Source organism: Benincasa hispida, chromosome 7, assembly GCF_009727055.1.
Source record: "Benincasa hispida cultivar B227 chromosome 7, ASM972705v1, whole genome shotgun sequence".
NCBI classification, from domain to species: Eukaryota; Viridiplantae; Streptophyta; class Magnoliopsida; order Cucurbitales; family Cucurbitaceae; genus Benincasa; species Benincasa hispida.
Window position 1 is genome coordinate 45,797,275 of NC_052355.1, and position 25,528 is coordinate 45,822,802.

The following is a 25,528-nucleotide window of genomic DNA, read 5'->3' on the forward strand; positions in this document are numbered from 1 at the left end:
TCATTGTCCACTATTGCATATGCTAGTAGGTATAATTGATTGTTCCTGTCCATAGAAACCACAACCAACATAGTGCCTTTGTATTTTCCTTTCAAGTGCAACCCATCAACAATTATCACAGGCCGATAGCTTGTGAAACATATACTTGAAATGCACCTCATCTTTAAGTTCGATCTCAAACACTGTACCCGGATTCTCTATTTTTAATGCTTCTCTATAAGTATGTAGTATGGAGTTTGAGTATTCTGCAGTACCTCTAGTGAGATCATATGTGGCTTCTCTTAGACGCTACGCTTTATCATAACTTATGTTCACGCCATAATCTCTCCTCATATCCTCAACGATATGACAAGGTTTATAAATGCGTCCTATTCCTGTGAACTTATCTTTAATCATGCGACATAGGAATATGAAGCATGTAGCAAACCACCGGGAGGTGTGCGTTGCGTGAGTATTGTGAGAAAACCTTATTTACTTAGTATGAAGCTGTAGCAACGCCTGTCTATAGGAGGACGCAACTTGTCTATGAGTAAAGTCAGCAATAACTAACTGCCCGGGAGGGTAAGTGGTTGGTCGCATTAAGCAGTGTAAGCAAGTATTCACTAGAAACAGGAATAATCTTACGTCAGCCAGGTTTATTCGATTACCTTGTCTTATGAGTGCATCATTAATCATTTAGGCATACTTGGAAGAGTAATCTAAGAAACCAAATCTAAGACTCGAGAGAGCGGATTGGAATGCATAAGCAAGAATGGGGAACTTAGGAATAAGCTTTGTTTGCTATTACACAGCGTATGCACTTTACGGAGAGGATATTGCATGCGTCCAAGAAGTAGGATACGTGGTATGCGGTCATCCCGACACTTCGCATATACATTGCATGTGTCCTAGAATTAGGCTCAAGTGTGTGTACCATGATCGCATAGCTTGCGTTGGCTGAGGTTGCCCTTGCGGTCAAGCTTAGGGTTGCGATGAAGACATCTTCACATTTTATCTATTATTCCATACATTTACTACGTATCAACGTTGTCGTGTCTCTACCCCCCCCCCCCCCTCAATCAATCTTTTATTGATCCGCCACATACACATCACCGCATAGCATTTAGTTACAAGTCCCTGAGTTTGACCTCGGATCACCCGAGAAGTTAGCGTTATACTTGGCGTGAGCGCAAGAAAACTTGTGACAGGAACGCATGTCATCGCATATAAGAGTAACACATATTTTCATTCCAATACATGACCACCGACGCATGAAAATTAACTCATAGCCTAAGACATGCATCACATATTGGTTCACTAATTTTATCACCAACCCCCAAATTTAAAATGCAGTAATGTCCTCATTGCTAAAAGATTGAAAGAAGTCATGCGATGTTCTTAGGAAATTTTGTAAAAGGTCAGTTTGAAAGAAAGCTAGCAGACCACTAACTTCTAGAAATATTTCATGAGGTGACTGCCCTAAAATTAAGTTGACTCTAGTGTGTACGAAAAGATAGAATGATGCGTTTCACCATATAATTGGCAAAAGAAAATCGCGGTGACTTACTAAATTGATCAATGTTAAATGATTTCGGCAACCAAAAAGGATGCAGTGATAAAATTTTCAAAATTAAAATGCGATGCATTAGTGCAAAATTTGGAATAAGGTCAAGGAAAGATACAACCCCAAATTTGCACTGTCGCCCACATTATTTGTTGATGCATTCTGCTTTGTGGCAATCTACTTTCTTTGGATTGCAGTGACGAATAAAGTAGTTGCGTCTTTGTGTAGCGCCTCCACAATCGTTTACCTCGATCGTTTGCAAAGAAAAACATCGAGAGGGTCAAATGATAAATAAAAAAACGAAGTTAACAAAATTTTCTCTTTTTTTTTTTTTAACTGAAGACAGATAAACGATAATTGAAATAACCTCAGATAGTGAGAGTTCATGAATCATAAGTAAGAAAAAGGATATTCGAAAAGACTTGCGCCCCAGATGATTTTCTGTCGCATGCCAGCACAAGGGCCACTCGATTTTCCTTCATTCCGGATTTCTCAGGTCTACAGAGGTCTTTTCTCGATAAAAATCACCCCCGCAATATTCCTTAACTCTTAACCTTGAAGGTACGGGTCCCTTCCTCATTAATCAGCTCAACTGCACCATGCAGGAATATTTCTTTAATTATAAAGGGTCTGGACCAGCGCAACTTTAATTTGCTGAGAAAGAGCCGTAATCGTGATTTGAAAAGTAAGACTTTTTGTCCGACGTGGAGATTTTTGCCACATAGCTGGTTGTCATGCCAATGTTTTGCTCGTTCTTTGTAAATTTTGGCATTTTCATAAGCTTGCGTTCTCCACTCATCAAGCTCGACCAATTAGAGTTTTCTTGCTTCCCCTGCTGCTTTTAAGTTGAAGTTAAGCTTCTTCACCACCCACAACGCTTTGTGCTCCAGCTCCAATGGTAAATGACATGCTTTACCAAACACCAACACATACAGAGACATGCCTATTGGTGTTTTGTAGGCAGTCCTGTATGCCCACAGCACATCGTCCAACTTTGTTGCCCAATCTTTTTGCGAAGACTTTACCACCTTCTCTAGTATTAGCTTGATTTCTCGGTTGGACACTTCAGCTTGACCATTCGTCTATGGATGGCATGCGGTGGCCACTTTGTGGAGGATATTATATTTATGCAGCATATGTTTGATGATGTAATTGACAAAGTGGGAGCCTTCGTCACTTATTATGGCACGTGGAGTGCCAAAACAAGTGAAAATATTTTTCTTCAGGAATTTGGAGACTACTACTGCATCGCTTGTGGTGCATGCAACTGCTTCTACCCACTTGGAAATGTAGTCGACGACTAATAGAATATACTTGCGACCATTTAAAGGTAGGAATAGTCCCATGAAATCAATGCCCCAGACGTCAAATAACTCCAGTTCTAAAATGATGTTCATGGGCATCGCATGTTTCCATGAAATATTACTTGTGCGTTGGCACCGGTCACACTTCATTGCATAGTCTCTTACATCCTTAAATATTGTTGGCCAATAGTCCCACTTTATAATACTTTCGTTGCTGTGTGCTGGCCTCCAAAGTGCCCGCCATATGGTGAATCATGACATTGCGATAATATGCGTTGGTGAACAACATCTGGTACACACAGTCGCAGAATCTAGTCTGACCCCCTTTTATACAGATTTGGCTCATCCCAATAATATGATTTGCATTCATGCCCGAGCCGCTTCTTTTGGTTGTTGGTATAATCTTTGGGAAATTGCTCGCAAACTAGATAATTCACCACGTCTGCGTACCATGGAAATTCTGTAATCTGAAATAACTGTTCGTCTGTGAACCTTGCGCTCACCTCTGATTGATTGCGGTCAACTTCTGGATTCTCTAATATGGATAAATGATCCGCAACTTGATTCTCCGTCCTCTTGCGATCGATTATTTCCATATCGAATTTTTGGAGGAAGAGAACCCCTTCTAATCAACCTTGGCTTCACATCCTTCTTTGTCATCAAATATTTTATCGCCGAGTGGTCAGTGTGGATGAGTAATTTTGTTCCCAGTAAATATGCCCTGAATTTCTCCAACGTAAATATTACCGCAAGTTATTCTTTTTCTGTGGTGGTGTAGTTAGTTTGAGCAGGATTCAAAGTCTTACTTGCATATGTGATGGGATGTAGCATTGTTTTTCTCTTCTGTGACAGCACTACTCCCATCACATACCCGCTCGCGTTGCACATTAATTCAAAGGGAACTGTCTAATCTGGTACGATCAACACGGGCGCGGTCGTTAATGCGTTCTTCAAAATCATGAATGTGTTGAGGCAATTGTCATCAAAGTCAAATTTTCTATCGGCCTCCATCAACGCACTCAGCGNGCCTCCATCAACGCACTCAGCGGTCGTGCTATCTTTGAAAATTCCTTGACAAAACGTCTATAAAATCCGGCATGTCCCAAGAAGCTCTTGACAGCCTTTACACTTGTTGGAGGTGGGAGCTTTTCAATCGCTTCAATTTTTGCCTTGTCCACCTCGAACCCGTCCCTCGAGACCTTGTGCCCCAGCACAATGCCCTCTTTCACCATGAAATGGTATTTCTCCCAATTAAGCACGAGGTTCATCTCCTTACATCTTTTCAATATCTTCTCCAAGTTGTCAAGACAGACTTCGTATGTGTGCCCATATACAGAGAAGTCGTCCATGAATATTTCTACAGAGTCTTCGAGCTATTCCGAAAAGATGGCCATCATACACCTTTGAAAAGTGCTCGCCATATTGTAGAGGCCGAACAACATGCGGCAAAAAGCAAATGTTCCATACGGGCAGGTGAATGTGGTCTTTTCTTGATCTTTAAAAGCGATCATGATCTGGTTATAACCGGCATACCCATCCAAGAAGCAGTAGAAGTCATTTCCAGTTAGACGATCTAGCATTTGGTCAATAAAAGGTAACGGGAAATGATCCTTCTTTGTTGCCACATTCAGTTTGCGGTAGTTCATGCAAATTCGCCATCCGGTGACGGTCTTTTGCGGTATCAGCTCGTTATTTGCATTAGAAACTACCGTCATCCCTCCTTTTTTTGGCATGCACTGCACAGGGCTGACCCACGTGTTGTCTGCTATTAGATAGATGATGCCCACGTCTAACCACTTGATTATCTCCTTCTTTACGAACTCCTTCATCGCAAGGTTGATTCTACGCTGATGTTCGATCGATCCTTTGTGATTTTCTTCGAGACGAATTCTATGCATATAGTATGCGAGGCTAATTCCTTGAATTTCTGCGCGCGTCTAACCAATTGCTTTTACATATTTTCTCAGAATGCTCAGCAGCACATCTTCTTGGTTTTCATTAAATGTAGAGGAAATGATTACCGGTTGCTTTTCATTTTGCCCTAGAAACGCATACTTCAGGTGGTTAGGAAGGGTCTTCAGCTTTATTGTTGGTGGTTGTTCTAAGGACGGTTTTGTTGTTTTTCTTTCTTCATTCATTGTCAGATTAACTTCTTGGGATGCGATCACCTCATCTTCCTTGTTTGTTTTTTCTGTGATTGCATTGCATGCAACAATGGATGCGATCGCATCCTCATCTTCGTTTTCATCTTCATGCTTCTCTTCTTCATTCAAACTCTGTTCGTCATCGGATTCATTAAGGTATTCTTCATCAGGATATTTCATGGCACGGATAATGTCAAACCTGAGCTTCTGTTCATTTACGCTCAAGCTGTTCTCTTCTTTGTGCACATCAATCTGGGCATGACCGATTGATAAAAATGGCCGCCCCAAAATGATGGGCACATCTTTGTCTGCTTCGTAGTCCAAGATGATGAAGTCTATTGGCAATATAAATTTTCCAATTGTAACCAGCACGTCCTTTACCTTCCCCTCTATATGCACCAGAGATCTATCCGTTAATTAGAGAGTCACTGTCGTGGGTGCAAGTTGCCTCACATTCAGCTGCTTAAAAATTGACAGAGGCATCAGATTAATGCTAGCTCCAAGATCGCATAGTGCTTGCCCGATGTACAATCCTCCAATGGAGCAAGGTATAGTGAAACTCTTAGGATCGCACATTTTCAGTGGAATTATAGCTTTTGAGCTCTGCGTCAAAACCACTGTGGCGAACTTACCAGCGCCTCTCTTCTTTGTCACCATATCCTTTAGAAACTTCGCATATGCGGGCATCTCCTCAATTGCTTCAGTGAACGGAATATTAATATGCAATTGTTTTAACATATTCATGAAGCGTTAGTACTGTACCTCATCATTTTTCTTCTTTCTGAGTCTCTATGGAAAAGGTGGTAGTTGTATCCTTATGGTCCCCTGTTCTTTTGGCTCCGAGGTGGACGCAATCTCAGGTTCTATCGCTTCTCTTTCTTATATTTCTTCTTGAGTCACTGCAATCTCTGGTTCCAGCGCAATTGAAGCAGTCCGACTAGGCTTCTTCTTCTTCCTCGCCACAGTCTTTCCACTACGCAACGTCACGACTTGACATTGCTCTTTACCCATACCCTCTGGGTTGCGTGGTAGTTCTGTTGAACTCGACTGGGCCCCTTGCGGTCGATTCTTGAGTTCGCCCATAATCTGGCCTATCTGTATTTCCAGGTTGTGGATGGACGTCGCTTGGTTTTGAAGCACAATTTCGTTCTTTTCAATATATTGCTTCAACAAAATTTCCAAAGAGGAAGATTGCAGCGCCTGCGAACTGCTGGCTTGATTACTCGTCTGACGGTTGGTTCGCGAGAAAAATCTAGGTGGCCCTTCTTTTTTCGCCACTGATTGGAAATTTTGCTGCTGATTTTTCCATGTAAAGTTGGGGTGGTTTCTCCACCCGGAGTTGTACGTGTTGGAAAACGGGTTGTTTTTCACAAAATAAATTGACTGTAGGTTTTGCGGGCATTCCTCCATTGCGTGTCCTTTACTGCAAGTAGCACATCTTGCGGTAGTCTAGTTGATTGCGTTCACTTGCCCACTATGCGTTGTTGGGCTATTGATTGCGATTTCCTGTATCAAGTTTATCATCGCAGTCATTTGACTCTGAAGGGATGCGATAGCACCATTGTTTGCATCACTATCCTTTATTCTCAATCTTTGATCGCTTTCTCTCCAGTCCTTGTGATTTTTAGAAATGCGAACAAGGTTGTTCTTGCCTTTATCATAAGTTTTATCTAGCAGACCTCCAGCAGCTACCTTATTGGCAGCGGTCTGCGAAGCAGGGTTTAATCCGTGATAAAAAAATCTCCATCTGTAAGCAGTCTAGTAATCAGTTATGCGGGCAGTCTTTTACCAACCTCTTAAACCTCGCCCAAGCATCGCTGAGCGATTCATCCATGTCCTGTTCAAAATTTGTTATCAATTTTCTTCTGGCATTTTCCTTTGGTGGGAAATATTTCTTCATAAACTTCTCTACTACTTACTCCCATGAAGTAATCTCTCCTGGTTCGAGAGAGTACGTCCATTTTCGTGCCTAATCACATAATGAAAATGGAAACAAAGTTAGTTGAACTTCTTCAGTGGAGATATTAGGGAACATAAAAGTATTGTAGATCTATATGAAGCTCCGGAGGTGGGCATGCAGGTCCACCACACCTCCCACCAAACTGTCTAGCAGTCTGGATCATCTGTAGCATCACCGGTTTCATTTCAAATCTCGATCCATCAAGAGCGAGCCTCATGATTCCTAGGGAGAAATCATAGAGTTTGGGCAACGCATAATCTCGAATGGGCCTATTGCGGTTATTCGCCAATAGGATGGGATTCACCATGACATTATTTTCATTGGTGCTCCATTTCCAGGTTGTTCCGCCATGTTATCTTTCTCTTATTGTTGTTATTGGCGACTATCTCTCAATCTTTATCACAACATTCTTTCAATCTTTGGGTCGTAATGCGTCAGAGCTTGAAAGTTGCAAAGAAAATCAGAAAATTACTGTTAGCATACTATATTGCCGAAGTCCCCAGCAACGACGTCAAAAATTTGATGCGTTATTTTATGCGGTGAAATAATGAAAGAAGTTGCGGTGATGGAAAATATGTTGTGCAACAAGTTTTCTCAGCAAAACCCAAGTATAAATCCTACTGAGTTTTCTGGTAAGTCCAGGGTCGAACTCAGGGACTAAGGAAAACAATATGCGACAATAATTTTTAGATTACTTTGCGGTAACAAATAAATTAATGATTTGGTTGGTTTGTTGCTTGAAGTATAAAAAGTATGCGGCGGATTTGAGATAAGAATGATTATGCGACAGATACACTGAGTATGCGGCGGAACGAGTTGAGAAGGTCTTTAGCTAGCGTTTCCAGAGAATGCGTCAAACTATGCGATCATGCTGCACTTATGCGACAACAAATCATTTTCCAATGCAAATGCGGTAGCTTCTAATTATAGGACGCATGCGATGAATGCGATTATGTCTATAGAGCTTATTCCTAAGTCTCTACTTCTTGCCTCTACGATGATGCAAGATGCATACAAGGACAAGGTGACCGCATTCAATCATAACCTATCTCTAGGATGCATGCGATGCGTTAATAGCAAACAGCGCTTATTTCTAAGCTTCTATCTCTTGATTATGCATTTCTAATCTGACTTTCCTGAGCCCAGATTCTAACCTGAATTTTCCAAGCCTAGATTCTATCCTTAGAATACCCTCTCGAGTATCTCTAATGGACGAATGATGCATACATAATACAAGATAATCGCATAGAATGAAGATCCCCAGTTATGCCTGTCTCTTATACACATCTAGATGTGTATAAGAGACAGACTCTATTCTGCTCAAAAGATGTTCCTGCTTCTGCAGGAGCTGACCCTTTCTCTGATCTCGACGATTTTGGTACTCTTCCAAGTTCACCGAAACGATTTTTCGGTACAATCTCACTTCCCTCGCTTCCATCTTCTAAGTAAAAGAAAACTATGAACAAGACTACTTCTATCTAAGGGGAAAATTCTCTAACAGAGCGAACTCCTTCACTGAAGGTGGCCTCTGGTATTTATAGAGCTTCGGGGTGAAAGGCTTCTTCTCTCTTATGATTGCATTTATGGTATGAAATTAATTCTCTGTCTGATGCGCCAAATATTTTCACCGAAAAGTTGAGTGTACTTGTTAAAGTAGGTCGTTAACGGCTTGTCAACTTAATTCAGAATCGACCGTCATCAGCTTTCTGTCCCATCGTGATTTATTATGCTTTTCACCCAAATGCACCTACCAAGATGCGTCGGCTCTATGCGGCAACCTTCTTGAGTAGATACTCGTGAGCGCAAATGATCGCATAGCCATGCATTAACGCAATCTCTTAATGCGCTCGGCCGTTGATTTCTTTGGATCACATTTTCCGCCTTGTGTCAATGCATATTCTGCACAAAATTACATAAGTTAACTGTTTTGATGCGATGGACGCATGTAACTGCAATATTGTGAACTTAATGCTTTTGGACGCAATCTTGTGTATTTTTATCATCGCAATCCTGCATTGTTTAATAACTTAGCACTGTAATAACGTGCATTTCTGTCCATTATCAAAGAGGTACCAAGCATAATCAACTCTGCCAATATGACTTGAAGACATAGATGGTTGAACCACTGAAGCTGTTGTATAACAACACACATCCATGATCATGATCCATTTCATTCAATCTTGTTGGTTGCTCATTAACATCCACTGAAGGACCACAACTTTGCTCTAGATGACCACAATCCATATATTCAAGTCTAGATGATCTCTCATTAGTAACAACTGAAGTACCGCCCAATTCTGAATTCAATTTTGTTGGATTAGTGCGGTCGTTGTCTAGTGATGATGTTCATGGTACAGTGTTGGTAGACAATGGAATATCATCCTCTTCCCGACGAAATTGATATGATTCCTGTATTGTCCGTCCACAGTTGTATCATCATAACTCACATTTCCAAACCCCATTCTAATATTTTCGTCCTGATTCAATTTTAGTGTTACAGATAACTGAAGTTTACTAAGCTCTTCTCGGAAAAGAAGGAAGCGAACATCATCATCATTCCTTATGTATTGTGAAGGGGCTTCATATTCAAGTTTATATTTAACTCTCAGTATAAGATCAAACTCTGAACAACTGACATTTGTAACCCTGTAAATGTGAGATTTAAGTTCTTCATACTTCAATGTAACAGGCACAATGATTCCTATCAACTCTCCCCCAATATACGAACTTTCATTCTCATCTCAATCACCTCCATATCGAATAAGTAGACACTTTTCTATCATCCTACAAAGCAAAAGAACATTTGCCATTAAATTGTACAAGAAATTGAAGTGTACTCTCGCTCTCTTTCTCGTAATCTCGCTCTCTCTCTCCCTCCCTCGTAATCTCGCTCTCTTTCTTAATCTCGCTCTCTCTTAGTCTTGCTTTCTCTCTTAATCTCGCTCTCTCTCACTCTCGTTCTCTCTCCCAATACAAAATTTTGTAATGCTACATTTCCAGAAATAACATATAAAAATAATTAAACAGACTCAAAATAATGAAACAGCTTTCTGAAAAATTTGTCCCGTTCTGAAAAAGCCTCGTCTTGGAAATCCCCGTTCGAAAAATCTTCGTTCAACAAAACACCATCGAAAACCAGAGAAGTAATCACCATTGAAATGGAGTTTAGAATTTAAAGAAATCACCATTGTATTGTGTAAGTATTATTATTGATTTGAGGCTTCTGTCATGAAAATTGTCAAATCATTCGTACATTGACGAGCAATCACATCAAACCAGAGAATTTAAAACAAGAGCGAGACTTACCTCGTGAGGCACTTGTGAAGACAATTTATATAATTTGGTATGACGATAATGTCAACAAATGATCAATAAACATTATTTTTTTTAAATGGATCATTTGAAAAAAATAGGTCATCTCTACAAATTTTTCGAACCGTGGTAGTTCAACTCATTCGCAACGCAAACAAAACTTGGTTCGAAACTCGGGTGCCTCATCGAAGAAAAGTTCCGTCTTTCATCTCGGCGCCGTCCACAGTCTTCCGCCGGAAAACTCAAGCGGAGCAAATTACTTTAAGAAAAACGACGGTCCTAAATTAAGATTGACCCTTCGTTAGTTGCAGAATTGATCCATGATTTGATCTCCAATTAATGGAAGACGACGTCGAGCAAGAGATATGGAGTTGGGGGGCAGGAACAGACGGCCAGCTGGGCACCGGACGACTCGAGGACGACAATCTCCCTCAACTCCTCCGAAATCCGACACTTTCCTCCGCCACCCCCATCTCATCCCTTTCCTGCGGTGGCGCTCATGTTATCGCTTTGACTGCCGGTATCCGATCCTCCTCCACCATAAAAGGGTTCATCCAGTGCCTCTTTCTTCTTCTTTCCCATTCTTTTTTGTTAATAATACAGGAATAAACGATTGAATATGTTGTAGAATTTCTGTTTAAGCTTTATGAATGCGATAGTGATTTAAGACCCGGATTCAAATTCCTATACTTGTCATTTACTCTCTAATTAATATCAATAAGTAGGTCTTGCTACTGATTTCAAAGTTAAGGGAGTGTAAAAGAATAAACAATTTAATAAGTATTTCGTAACTTATGAACTTTAGAGTTTAAGCTTCTTTTGATTTAGTGGTATTAATGTTTTTGAAGGTGGTGGGGTACTTGCATGGGGAAGAGGCAATTCAGGGCAGTTAGGGCTAGGAGACATGGCAAGCAGCTTACACCCTAAGCCAATGATGGGGTTGGGTAGCTACTTCATAACCCAAGTTTCTGCTGGATGGAGCCATTCTGGTTTTGTTTCAAGTCAGCATATTAATTATTGGTTCTTCTTTATGAAGTCTTGCATTACATCTTTCAGTAGAACCCTGTTTCCATTTTTCTGGTTTTTTGTTGTAGACGAGGGAAAGCTTTATACTTGTGGAGATGGCTCATTTGGGCAGTTAGGGCATGGTGATTACCAGTCACGTTGCTTCCCTGATGAGGTCTTGTTTTTCTCTGATAAACATGTTGATCAGATTGCATGTGGAATGCGCCACTCGCTTGCATTGGTGAAAGGTATAGAAAAGTATGTATGCGCATAAATTTTTGTAATGTAATGTTTCAGTGTTAAGATCAATTTACTTGAATCTATATCCATGTTTTCTCTGGTTTATTCTTTGCTTAAGGAACTTCCATCGTTCTACCTTCTCTATATCTATATCTGGGGTTGTCAAGAATTTTTGTATGTTCTGCCTTCTCTCCTTTTAATGATTCAACTGAAATTAGTTATCCAAGTTGTTGAGGGCAAATCTTTTGGTGAATTTCTCCACCCTTCCTTGATAGCTATCTAAGTCTATGTTGATGTCAATGCAGCAGTCTATCTCAAAGTTTGATGGTGATGATATGATGCAGGTTGTTCTGGTGATCAAGTTTATGGATTTGGAGCTGGGAAACGCGGTCAATTGGGTATCTCCAAGAAGATTCAGACTATTAATCTTCCCATACTTTCTTCCGATTTGGAAGCTGCTGAAATAGTTGGCATAGCTGCTGGTGGTGATCACAGTGCTGCTCTATCCTGTGAGTTGCATCGAATTTTCTTTGTATCCATATTGATTCCTCCAGTAAATTTGTAATTTTGGCATCAGTACAGTGAGCCATAAATGAATTGCATGGGCAACATCTATTTAACATGACTTTCCAAGTGCTTAAAAATGTGTTTTTAGGATCTATTAATAGCGTTCATCCTAACCGTTGTTATATGTTGGCTGCAATTGCTTCAGCTGATGGGCATCTCTACATTTGGGGAAGGGGATTCAAAAGCAATTCAGATGCATATTCTCCTCAACATCTACCTTCACCTTTGTCGTTCAGTAAAGTTGCTCTTGGATGGAATCATGCACTAGTTTTAACTTGTATTAACATTCATTCCATTTCTTACTTGATTGAATAGTAATCCCACCAGTACGCTTTCAGTTTTACCAGGATTGTATACATGTGATGATCTTCTTCTTGTTAAACGGCAACCATCCTTCATTGAACAGATGAAGGGGAACTTTATATGCTTGGCGGCAAACATCATGGAGCGCTGAGTGGTTCTGAAATGCTAAATGCAATGAAGTCTCTGCCTGGTAAAGGAATTAACTTTACCATTTGCCATCGTAACAAGCAAACCGTTCGAGTCCTTAGATGAGTTGCTTGCTGCTTACGACTTGATATGTGGATTTTCTTTGTAGTGCAGGTGATTCCGAGGAAGATAATTTCCAACCAATCCCGCCTCTTAGTGGAATAAAAGTTTTGGATATTGCGGCCGGGGCTGAGCATTCTGCAATCGTTACAGGCATGGTTTTGCAAAGTTGTCTGTTAATACCATTTTCGGTCGCCGTCCTTACATTGTTCAAGTTTTATTGATTGTGCAGAGGATGGTGCTGTAAAGACTTGGGGTTGGGGGGAGCATGGTCAGCTGGGTTTGGGAGATACATGTGACCACACCAATCCACAAACGGTGAATTTAAACCTCAAACAGAAGAGTACTGCTTTAGACATCAAAGTCTATTGTGGCAGTGGCTTTACAGTTGCTGTTGCAACATCCCATGCTGCTTCAAATCTCCCCAATTGAAACTGCATTGCTTTTTGGAGACAACTCCAGTGAGCTGCCTGGCAGCTGATCTGCCACTAGATGATTTTTAGCTTTTGATATGTAAAGTATGAGGAAAAAAGGGACGAGGATCAAAAGCAATACTACAAAATTTTATTGAGCTAATTGAGTCTTCAACAATTTTTATTGAGCTAATTGAGTCTCGTGGAAAAATTATTCTATCTAACTATATTTTTACATCAAAACTACTCGTGGATGGAGGCTGGAGGAAAACTAAACTAGAAGTTGAGCGAAATGCATGTATAACTCGAAGGACTATGCTACAAGAGGGGAAAGTTGACGAGGCACCCGGCTCTTTGCTAGGCAAGAAAAAGAATATAAACGGCCTGGTGTAAACTGCTACATGATGATCAGTAGATTATTTTCATATCCACTGGTGTTAACAATTGGGCGTAAAGGATCGATCTTCCATTGACCATCAACAATGAATTTAATCTGCATATCACAAAAAACCGTGAGATGTGTGTTCGCATAAACTATGTTAATAGAAATTCCAAAGAATAACAAACCTCGTATTTTCCAGGATACAGCTTTAGGAACAGGGAGAATACCCCCGTACTGGACCTTTCCATCTTCCTCTGCAAGTTGGGAGCAAGCGAATAAAGACTATATGAGATAATGAATTAAACCACAAAACTGTGCAGTTCTTCCGTTTATGAGATTTGCAACTAGACATCCGTAACATCACTTCCACTACAATTGGAAGCATTCGGTGTAATTATGGAAAGATCACCCACTAGAAGCCTACATGATCATTTTCTTTTAAGATGTACACCATGAAATTCAATCTCACTCATAACCATTAAACATCATCTGCCTGAGCAGTAGTTATCTGACAACAATTATCTTTCCAACTATATGTCACATTTGAATTGAAGGAACCTAAGATCATAAAATGTAAATCCATTGCAAGCAAGTCATTCAGCATCCTAGCATAAGTAGTGGAAGTTATCAAAATAGAAAGTCCTAGTTATTTGTCAGCGGGGAAAATGTACGTTCCCAGAAAAAGCTCACTCAGCTAGCAGAAAATATACTAGAGACAGGAATGGAGGGTAGAGTAACCCACAGCCCACAGTGTTCATTTTCATCAGTGCGGTGTCGTGGATTTCTTATTGAGAAGCCTAACTTCTGAGCTACAACGAAGAGCCAATCACATTTCGATCTTCTCTTTTTCCTTTTTTTTCTTTTTCTGATGAAAGTGCTGATAACATTTATACAGTAGGCAAGCAGTACATTCTAGAGGCATAATAGAGGAACCAGTCCCACGTTACACGTTCGATATTCCGATGTTAGTTTTAATTTTTAAATGTCCCTAGGTTATTTCAACTGTCAAAATCAAGCAAAATAATCAAATAGGAAGATTTTTTTACCTGGGTTGACCAACCATCGAATGACCCTACTAAGAGAACCTCTGATGCAGAATTAGGCCACACCACGCAAGCAGTACGTAGAAGTTGCAAAGCTCTGCGGGCACAATTGATCCTCTTTTGTTTCCCCTCTATCACCTTTTGTGCATCACTGAAAAGACTTAATGTCATTGATACGTCCATGGTTAAAACAAATCACTAAGCAAAGCAGGAATTTCCATACATAATTGTCAGTGCCATCTTTCCTTCTATCACGGCTATCTTTGCTCGTATAGACCGTAGCTTATCCTTGGCATTCAGGATCTCATTTTCTTGAAACTCAAAAGCATCCGAAAGCTCCAGCAAATCATCAGAAGATTTACTTTGACCCTAATGATCATGATAGCAATAAACAGGCACGTCAATATTTTATTGTGTTTAACATTATTGCTCAACGATCAAGAGGTATTAATCCTTTTTTAATCAAAACTGTAAGACTAATTGACATCTTTTACTTTATTCAGATCTTCTTCCAGTTCCAGAAGAGGAAATGAAAGAATCATGCACCATCCATTAAAATCCAGGACATGTAGAACGTCTCAGTTCATTTGATAACAAAATCAGGTTGCAGAATAAACCTTCTCAGACACAAATGCATTAGATCTCAATGAGCCAATTACGGACGAGAGCTCCAACTCCATGTTCTGAAGGTGACGTCGTAGTTGATTGTGATTCATTTCTTTCTCGCTAGAGTTTGAATTGGTAGAATCCCCTCTATATCCTAGTGATTCATATCTCAGAACATCTAATACTTCCCCGCTCCTTCCCGTGCTCAAAGCAATTTCAGAAGCTGTACATATTAAAAATCAGTTGATGCAAACTCTAATATCACAGAAACCAACCTATGAATACATGAATAAATGAAGAACCTTCAAAGTCTTTATCTTGAAGATCTGTCTTGAATGTGCTCCAAGATCTCTGCACCTCAGGGGTAACAGAGCCTCCAAGACCGTTCAGTTGTACAGGAGAAGAACCCTGACTAAGACAAACCCCCAAATCGCTCCATTTGTCTTGTTTGCCACTCAGCGGTGTGCTGATAGTGCTTCCTTGTAGGTCAGCAACTGTCTTTTACCAGGCAAGAAGCATCACAAGTTAAGTTTCAGCCTTTTCCAATTCTTACGAGGGAATTATCCATATCATGATTTCAAAGTTGAAAAAAGGAAAAAGAAGTAGCACAAGCACGGCCAATTGTGACAAGCCAATGGGGAAGATATCCTGCATCAAATTCTAGATATATCTTTCAGCCTTGTTACTCTAACGACTACTTAATATGATAGCAGGATGATCCCTAATTACATCGTTAGTTACAGAAACAACGTTGCTCACATTGGGAAAATCAGTCTATTGTTTCACTGCAGCAAGCTTACCTCCTTTGCTGTTGTTTCAGGAAGCAAATCATTTTTACCAGCTCCGAAGGTCGCATTTCTTTCTTTTTCCAATCGACTCAGCATACCCTCAATCCCAGACTCATCCTGAGCAACAGTGTCTCTGTGAAAAGGAAAGCATGTAAGACTAATCGCCCTTACAAATATTGTTGATAGTAGACAAAACTAGACACAACAAGGAAAACTCAATACTCTGTCGTTAAAATGATTATTAAGTTACTCAGATTTATGTTATTTTGTTTCAGTTTCTCAAACATGAAAAAAAAAATATTAAAGAACAAAAAAACATCTTAAAATTTCCCAATGAGAAAACGATTTTAAGGTTGATAACTCATTAGCAACCACGTTAAATGAAATTGTTCATAAAATCAGGGGCAGGTAGGGTACGGGGAGCCGGAAGAGAAACCATCTTTCACAACCTGAAACAATTATTTGTCGTAGTAATCATTTAGAATTCTTTCAATGGAATACTATAACACACCCTGAAGATAGCTGAGAATAAATGTCAAGATAATAGCATTTTTCACGCATGTTATTCGCAAATAGTTACTTTTATATGTATTTATTTCGAATGAAGAAGAAAGAAACTAAGATGTCATAATGGAATCCTCACAGTGATCTACCGGTGAATGAAGATGATGTAGATGAAGAAGCAATGGGAGAAAGAGGCGTCGCAAATCTCTGACTTTCATCACACTTTAAACTATTGGATAATCCAAAATTATCCCAATCAGTAGCCAATATAGACTCCCGTTCATCGAGACAGAATTGTCCAATACCCCCATCTTCTTCCTCGTCCAAATTCCATCCAAGACAAAGCCAACCACCTTTCTTGACAATAGCATCCACCAAATCCTCCCTGCCGGCCTCAATCAGGTCTTTCTTACTCGGAAACGCTTCTGGGTTTCTTGAGCTTCTCATAAACTCCAATATCTCCGCCTCCAATGCGAAATCCCCTTCTCTATCCAAATCTTTACACCTTGTCACAAACCCAGAACAACCATAGAGCATACCCTTGGAAAACGAAAGCGCACACTTCCTCTCTGTCGCAGCCATATGATGCGAATTCCATCCCCATTTTGAGTTGGGAACAAAAACAATGGAGGGTAATACGGAAGGGCTCAAATATCCAAAGTCGGTTGGGAAGAAGAAATAAGAAGTGGGTAATGCGTTGGTGAAGACGAGCATTGTTCAGGCATTTCGTCGAACACCTGGTGCTCAGAGAAAAGAAGTAGTGCGCGAAAGAGGGAAGAACACAGTCATCGATGCAACGGAACAAAACCACTGGGAAATGCAAGGCGCATTAATTAAGTGCAGAAATAAGATAACCTGACGTTGAAGGGACAATCTTGGGTTGGGCGGGGGAGCCAATTGGAGGCTTCATTTGCTTCTGAATTGATGGTTGGCAGTTGGGAAGTGATGGAGAAGAATCAAGAACGGTGGTGCTTCAATACACAAATTGTGGCTGTGGCCTTTACCGGTGAACCAAGATACGATACCAAATTGGAAAGAAAACCGAGCAAAATGTGACGACTAAATGACGAACAGAAAATTTATATACCACGCTGCTTTTTTTGTTTTCATCTACACAAATGTTAGTTGTCAATTTTACGAAAATGTCCCTCAAAATATGGATAAAATGTAGGCATTGTTGGAAATAAATAAATAAATATTTCACATTTTATTAATCAATTGAAATATTTATTGCATTTTTGTAATGGAAATGTAAATGTTAATATATAGATACGTGGGGAAAAAAAAAAAGAATTGCTGAAAAGTATTCTTTTTACGGTACTAAATGTCGCATCATTTTTTTTTAAGAAGAGATGCTTATATGTTAAGCAATAAACATAGGGAATATTATATAGGACCTAAAATTTTCCAATACGATACTAGAGATAGCCTACAAAAATTACTTTGTTTTATTCTATTTTTTATCATTGTATTTTTAAAACTATATACTTTTCAATAAAACTCAAAATTAGTATTAGCTGCTATTTATTAAAATTAAAAAAAATAACAAAACAAAAATCACTCTAAAATGTTTGAAGAAATATTTACATTATGCAATTTCTTTGATGAAGTTATTATTGTTATTTAACTGATTTCGATAAAAGTTGACTTCAAGATATTGATTTTAAGTAAATGAGCTAGATTTGAACATTTAAAATTATATGACCAAAATCCAATAAACTCAAGAGAGAGAAATGACATTTATTAAATGATAAATTTAAGCTAATTACAAGTTGTTAAGGTCATTTATTGAATTTATGACTAATTAAAAATTATTGTCTAAATTAAAATTCAGAGACGTCTGATTGCGCTTAAAATTATAAATTGGATTAAGCCAAGTAATTAGAGTTGTTTGGGTTCGAAGTTCGACTTAATTCAAGTCCATGATGAAAATTTAAGCTAAAAAAATTTATGAGTCTATGCCCAACATTAGCCCAAATCCACTATTTGGACAGAGTCCATGAAAAATCTCTAGAGGTCTTATCCATTTATTGGGGAAGTTCACAAAATTAAAGGCGAAACTCAGAAAGCTATCAAGGTTGAAGTCCTGAGACTCTTAAAATTCAAAGGTTGAAGCTCTAAAGATCTGAAAAACACAACTCCTCTGAAACAATGTACATTATTTATCAAAGAAACATTGAAATCTCTTCCTTTTTCTTAAACTATTCACAAACTTGAAACTAATTTGAATGGAGTGTGTGGCTTGACACCACATATATATAGTTATTTCTCTTTTGCAAATTGAGTTTCAATTTCTATTATACAAATATAGATTTTCACATACCTTTAAACTTAGAAGTAGTTGGGAATAAGATTTGTAATTATCACATGATTGTTAAAATTGTTTTGTTTTGTTTTCGTTTTTTTAGACAAGAACATAAAGTAGTTTTCACTTGTGTTTTATATTTTGTGATTTTATTCTTGTTGTTATTATGTCTTTAGTCATTTATCTCCTTTTTTTTTTTTTTTATTTGAAAATGAAAGAAAGCAGAAGGATTGGGTCCCCACAAAAAAGTTAAATAGTGAGCTTTAATCAGACTTAAGAATCTAGGCCCTATTTAATTATCATCTCTCTCTTTTCTTTTGGCATATAATCAAGATTAAAAATATTAATGTCAAACTATCGAAATCTCATTTTTATGAAAACAATAATGAATTTTTATTAAAAAAATTAAAATATTTAAATTAATAAATAATTATTTTATGCATTTTAAACAAGTTAATATGCTTGTTATTTAGGTATGTATATATACAATAGTGCATTGTAGGGCTTATTTTCATGTTTCGTCGATTTTTTTATGGTATAATGAAAATATTGATTTACTCTCCATATTGATGTCGAACCTATGAAAATGCAAAAATATCAATGAAAATGTCAACATGTTGGTAAAATTTTAATAACATAAATATAATTATCATAATATAGGTTGACTATTGTATGTAGAAATGGTTGTTGCAACAAGATCTAATTTGTGGTATTCGATTCTATCTAACGTTATTAAACTTTTCATCAAATGTTAGTTAATAAATTAGGAGGACTAATTTTAGAATCTAGCCACGAGCTTGTTTAAATGAATAGTCAAGGTGTCGAAACAAGACGTCGGGATAACCTACTGGACGCTTAGACAATGTAGTGAAGCTTTCGTCAGTGGCAACATGCATCTCTACATGGTTAAGATTGAGTTTGGCAAGCATAACTCGGGGAAAATTTTCCTAACTTGGGAAAATTTCCAATAACATGAGAGTATGGAAAACTCCCTTCATTTATTGTGTTAGTACCTAAAATAACTAGGTCTGGAAGTAAAATTAGTCATTGTTCATACATGGGCTTCTCCACTACGAAATGAGCCCCTTCAAATGAAAAAATTTGCCACATTAAAATTACCTTATGGAAAGATTTGTTTGATATTTCAAAAATTGCTCATAAACAGTCGAACAAGTAGGTTTGTTGAGGAAAAAAAAAAGTTTGGGTAGAATCAAACCTGAAAGTGTCAGAATTTTTTTTTTCTCATAAAGAATTACTATTATTCAAGATGTACTAAATTGTTTTATTTCTCACTTTTCATTAAAATGGATCATAATTATGAGTTGAAAACGATCTTCAATTTCAATCACATAAGCTACCTCTCTAATATGGCCGCATTTTGATTAGATTGTTGAATGAACCTTCAAGATTTCCACATATTTATTCAACCCAAGCCCTAAACTAGTTGAACCTTTTGCTTGGGGCCCAACCTAATAGCACATATAATACTTATAGGAAACCCAATTTAATAGAAAAGATGAAAAAGAAATCTAATAAATTATTCGATATGGGGAAAATAAAGTTCTGGTGTGACTAATAATTTCACCAAAAATCCTTACAAGAACAGTCACCATCTTTAAAATGATGAAACCTGTTCCTATCTCTCACAATAATCTCCCTGTCAAAAATTTTAGATATCATCTTCGTTACATCATGGCAATCCCAGCAAACTCTGAGGTTCTTCACTATTCTAATGGGCAACCCCTCCTTCAGACTAATCAATCCAAATGCAATGGCCATCTTCTCACTATGTTTACACAATGCATCTTCTTTTTCTTCTTCTTCTATATCAAATAGAACAGGGTTAGTATTTGCTACATATCCTGCTAACTTCAGCTGTTGAGAGATTTCTCCCCACATCGTTTCGATGGCATGGTAACTCGGGTGGGACTTGTCACCTACAAAGAATTCATGAACTTCTCCATTGACCTCCATAACACTGCAACCAGGGAGTTTGTTTACGCCTTCAACTTTCATGGATTGACGCACATTACTTACTTTTTCCCAATTCTTCATGTCGGCGTATATGTTCGATAACAGCACATAAGCACCCTGATTCTTGGCTTCAAGCTCTACCAATTTTCTTGAGGCAAACTCGCCCAACTCCATATTCTTGTACATTCTACAGGCATTGAGCAAAGCTCCCCAAGCACCCGCGTGTGGCTTAAGGGGCATGGTGTTGATGAAGTTTAGAGCCTCATCCAACCGCCCCGCTCGCCCATATAAATCCACCATACAACCATAGTGCTCAAGCTGTGGTTCAATGCCATGGTCTCTCTTCATTGAATCGAAATGTGAACGACCTTCATCGACAAATCCAACCACGCTACAACCTCTTAGAACAGAAATGAATGTGATTTCATTAGGGGCAATTCCTTCACGTTTCATAAGTGAAAACAGTTCAAGGCACTTCTGGCCATAACCATTCATGGCAAGCCCACCTATGGCACTACTCCAGGTATAAACATTCTTTTCATTCATTTCCCAGAAAACCTTCATGGCCTTATCAACATTTCCACATTTGAAATACATATCAACAAGTGCAGTGCCCAAATTGACAGTCATTCGAATCTTGTTCCTCTCTATATAAGCATGTGCCCATTTCCCTTGGTATAGTGCACCCAAGTGAGTGCAGGCTGTTAAAACTGAAACCATAGACACCTCATTAACCTTGACACCATCCATTTGCATAAGTTTAAACAGATTCAAAGCTTCCCTTGATTGCCCCCTTTGAGCATAACCAGCAATCATAGCATTCCACGACACAGAATCCCTCTGAGGCATTGCGTCGAACAGGTTTCGTGCAAAATCAGTATCACCACATTTTGCACAAGCACTCACCATGGCCGTCTGACAGACTATATCTGGCTCGTGAACTGATTGAAACACATGATAACATGAACTCAAACAACCCATTTCAGCATACATAAAGATTAACCCACTTTGAACATGTGGGTCAAATTCAAAACCATGTTTGATAAGTGCACCATGAACAGTTGGACCTGCTTCACAAGCAGACAATTGGGCGCAAGTCCGAACCAGAAAATTGAAAGTGTAATTGTCTGGTGACATAACATCATTGGATTGGAGAATTTTCTTGTAAAACTGGAAGCTTTTGTGTGGGGTCAAGCTTTTGGAATAGGCTCTGATCATGGAATTTAAGGCAAATAAGGTTGGATCGGCACATTGGTCCAAAATTTGATTAGAATACAATAGATTGTTGGGGTTTTTGAGGGCAATGGATGCAACAAATTGGCCTAAAAGTTGGCGATCATTGAAAAGGCCATTGATGAGCAATTGGGTATGGATTTGTTTGAGCTCTTTGAGCGTGATGAAGGAATCGATCAAAGCAATCGTTGGGTGCTTTGCGATATTTTTTAAGGTGCTCATAGATACTAATCAAAGTAGGAACAGAAGTCCAAATGCAGCAATCAAAACTATCTGATATGTCTTTTTTTGACTGTGTGAACTCTTATATCAATTAGACCAACCTATGAACATATGAAAAAAATGAAAAACTTTCAAAATCTTCTTCTCGAGTTAGGTACGAAAGCAATGGAGGGTAATACGGAAGGGCCCAAACATCCAAACTCGGCTGGGAAGAAGTAATAAGAAGTGGGAAATGCGTTGGTGAAGACGAGCATGGTTCAGGCATTTCGTCGAACACCTGGTGCTCAGATAAAAAGAAATGCCCGAAAAAGGGAGAGGAGAGGGGAAGACACAGTTACCTATGCAACGGAACAAAACTAGTGGGAAATGCAAGGCGTATAAATTAAGTACAGAAATGAGATAACCATAAATTGATGGTTGATGTTTGGGCAGAGGATGTAATTCGAGACTTCATTTGCTTCTGAATCGATGGTTGGCTTGCCTGGCAGTCGGGAAGTAATGAAGAAGAATGAAGATCATTGATGGTTCAATACACAAATTGCGGCTGTGGCCTTCACCGGTGAACCGAGACACGATACCAAGATGGAAAAGAAAAACGAGCGAAATGTGACGACTGAATGACAAACAGAGAATTTATACGAGGTGGCTTACTTTGTTTACATCTACACAAATGCTTGTTTTTTTTTTACCCCACAATTTTAAAAACTAAGTATAATTACCTTCACATTTCAAAAGTCCTCTAAACCCTTCAAATCTCACTCTCACGATTTCCCTTCCATTTTCCCCTCCATTTTCCCTTACCATTTCCTCAATCTCACTCCATTTATCTTGATTTCCCTTGCTATTTTCCTTTTCATTGTAGATTATTTGAGATTTTTCATCTATGAATTTTCATTTTTTCGCTCAATGTTAGTTTATCTTAGATGCTATAAAATGATTGTTTTAAATCTATGTTAGATCTATGTTGAATATTATTTTTTTTCCTAAAAACATCATGTTCGATGTTTTTTGAATAATTTTGGGCCTAAAAATAAGTTTCTGAAAATCTGTCTTACCCGATCGGGCTTCATATAAGGGTGACCGGGTATGTGACTAGACGGGGAGGATTGGGGAAGATTTGGGAAAGATTGGCACCCGATGCTAGACCGGTCGGGCCCATGTATATTTCGACTGAGTATGGGCGAGAAAGAGAGGAAAGGATGAGGGGGAAGGGGGCAAAACCGAGTAGGGGTAGGGGCGCCCGGCCGGGCTTCAAACTACTTGGTCAGGTATGCAATCGGGCGGGGAAGATTGAGGAAGATTTGGGGAAGATTGACGCCTGGTGCTAGACCGATTGAGCCTATGTATATTTCGACCTGGTATGGACGGGAAAGAGAGGAAATGACGAGGGGGAAGGGTCATGACCGGGAAGGGGGGGACCAGGCGAAAAGGGGAGGGGAACGGGTAGACTTGATTGGGATCGGGTAGGGGTAGGGGGCGCCCAGCCGGGTCAGGGAAGAGGGACTGGGCGCCCGACCGGGACTGGGAAGGGTATGGCTAGGGGCGAGGAGTTTCACTCATCCCTATAGGATTTTGGCCCGATCCCATACCCGGTCGGGCCCGGGACTGGACCAGGAAGGGGGCGGGCGGGATCAGGTAGGGGTAGGCCATCGTGAAGAAACTCTTAACGAAGAGTATCCATGAGCGCGTTCGGAACTTTCCGATTTCATTGTGACCGAAATACAACACATACATTCTAACAGACAGTTATGCAAATTCACACTAATTAAAGGCATGCTTTGAACACTAAAATACAAGGAAAAGAGTTTTCATACCAGTTGAAGACCCTTTTCAAGCTTTGAACTTAGACGCAGTGGAAGAACCTCCACCCGCACTCTATCGCCCAGCAAACAAGTAGGCTACAGCAGCACGATCGTCTACACGAACGACAGCAATACGAACAGTCACGAATGAGTGAATAGCAGCGGGGACGATACCACCAAATGGAGCCCTTGGTATTCTCAAGGTAAGAATCCAAAGTGTGGTCTTTGGTGAATTTGGTAGAGGTTGGAGAAAGAATAAATCGTGTAGATGATAAGCAAGTGGGAGAGAAAGAGTTATCGTATAATTGTGTGCTTATTGTTTAGAAGAAGCTACATGATCGTGTAGGCTTTACTAAGTGATCATTTAATAAATGGTAAATGATCGTTTAGAAAACGCGACACACTATGCGATCGTTTAGGAAAGCTAATTGATCGTTTAGGGATAAGTGTGCGATCGTTTAAGTGCTGGTGTGCGATCGTTTAGGCAATGAGCAACTATCATATAGGCTCTCAAACTATGTGATCGTTACGTTTTCACATCGATTGCGATCTTTTTTTTTTTTTTTGAACTTTTTGCAAAATGAAACAAATTTTCATTTTATTCTTTGGTTACAATAAGTGACTTCGGATTCTCCCATTAACACATGTCTGATAATTATTCATTTTCATTTTATTCTTTGGTTACAATAAGATGAGAAGTTTTAGGCCAATTATCATATAATTAACCAATTTAATAATTAATGAATATAGTTATATTATATTCTTACTCTATAGTTTGATATCACATATCTACTATAGTAATTTCTTCTCCACTTGATATAAATCATATTTATATCTAAATTTCTCTAAAATAATGTATCTCATACTTTAGTCAATTATATCATATATAATCGAACTCCCTCTTGTCAATTTGAACATTTCAAACTGACCCAAACACTGATTCTCAACTTTATCCAAGCTACCCAGGGGACCTAATGGACCTGTGGCTCGAAGCTCCAACGGTCCGTGAATAGCTGATTAAAATCTTTAGCCACGACATCCACCATCCGTTAACTGGAAAACATTCCACTAAAGACCAACAGCTGAACTCTTCTTACCACAGATATATTTCTGTGCCCATCAGATATAACCAATCATGAGTACAATGACCCTTCACAGATACTCGTAAGTACAGCTGGCTAATTTACAGTTTTGCCCCTATAGTTACATCTTACTCCTTAAGTACCACTGATTTCTCTAATAAACAATACATCATAGTCCAACTATGTGTGAACACCTCTCAGGCCAAGAGAAGGTATGTGGCGCCACATCGTTCAAGCCCTGAAGTCAGCTCTTAATGGAGCTATCTATCTACTTATCCCTGTTTCGGGGAATGAGTGAATTCCATCTTGTATAGCTGAGTTCCCAACTCCTAAATCAGACGAATCCCCAAAATGGTAGGTTTGAATCGGTAACCTGGCCACTCGCACCTATACAAATCAAAGGACCGCCCTCAATGGTAGAAGTTCCCAACTCACTCACGATTGAGGTCATGTTACTTTGGTCATCCTAGTGAAGTGAAGTCTCTGTCATGAACGATGTTATATAACGAGACGTTAACACTTCGTGGTTAGGTCTTATACAAACTTTTTG

At 39.1% G+C, this 25,528-nt stretch overlaps 3 protein-coding genes and 1 non-coding gene across 7 annotated transcripts; 2 read left to right on the forward strand and 2 right to left on the reverse strand.

Annotated features, from left to right (window-relative positions):
• The first annotated feature begins 6,754 nt into the window (after window positions 1-6,754).
• LOC120082324 lies at window positions 6,755-6,861 on the forward strand. The gene has a single exon (XR_005483154.1). It is a non-coding gene; the product is annotated as a small nucleolar RNA R71 (small nucleolar RNA).
• A 3,524-nt stretch (window positions 6,862-10,385) lies between these two features.
• On the forward strand, window positions 10,386-13,200 carry LOC120081337 (ultraviolet-B receptor UVR8). 4 transcript variants are annotated; one of them, XM_039036093.1, is made up of 8 exons: window positions 10,389-10,783; window positions 11,112-11,264; window positions 11,358-11,516; window positions 11,853-12,017; window positions 12,221-12,352; window positions 12,482-12,568; window positions 12,679-12,777; window positions 12,857-13,200. In XM_039036093.1, exons 1-8 carry the CDS (start codon window positions 10,603-10,605, stop codon window positions 13,054-13,056), a joined length of 1,176 nt encoding a protein of 391 aa, XP_038892021.1. In that variant the 5' UTR covers window positions 10,389-10,602; the 3' UTR covers window positions 13,057-13,200. The 4 variants fall into 4 exon arrangements, with proteins under 4 accessions (XP_038892023.1, XP_038892020.1, XP_038892021.1 ...); XM_039036095.1 differs by having other exon boundaries at window positions 10,386-10,783; window positions 11,112-11,516; window positions 12,674-12,777; window positions 12,857-12,990; XM_039036092.1 differs by having other exon boundaries at window positions 10,387-10,783; window positions 11,112-11,516.
• LOC120081336 (protein PTST homolog 2, chloroplastic) lies at window positions 13,169-17,433 on the reverse strand. The gene is made up of 8 exons (XM_039036091.1): window positions 16,500-17,433; window positions 15,869-15,989; window positions 15,371-15,566; window positions 15,080-15,291; window positions 14,686-14,831; window positions 14,466-14,613; window positions 13,605-13,673; window positions 13,169-13,530 (listed from the first exon to the last, which is right to left on the reverse strand). The coding sequence occupies exons 1-8, from the start codon at window positions 17,072-17,074 to the stop codon at window positions 13,435-13,437; spliced, it is 1,563 nt and encodes a 520-aa protein (XP_038892019.1). The 5' UTR covers window positions 17,075-17,433; the 3' UTR covers window positions 13,169-13,434.
• A 2,668-nt stretch (window positions 17,434-20,101) lies between these two features.
• On the reverse strand, window positions 20,102-22,874 carry LOC120081172 (putative pentatricopeptide repeat-containing protein At5g40405). Its single transcript, XM_039035857.1, has one exon. The coding sequence runs from the start codon at window positions 22,092-22,094 to the stop codon at window positions 20,247-20,249; it is 1,848 nt and encodes a 615-aa protein (XP_038891785.1). The 5' UTR covers window positions 22,095-22,874; the 3' UTR covers window positions 20,102-20,246.
• Between the last annotated feature and the right edge of the window lie 2,654 nt (window positions 22,875-25,528).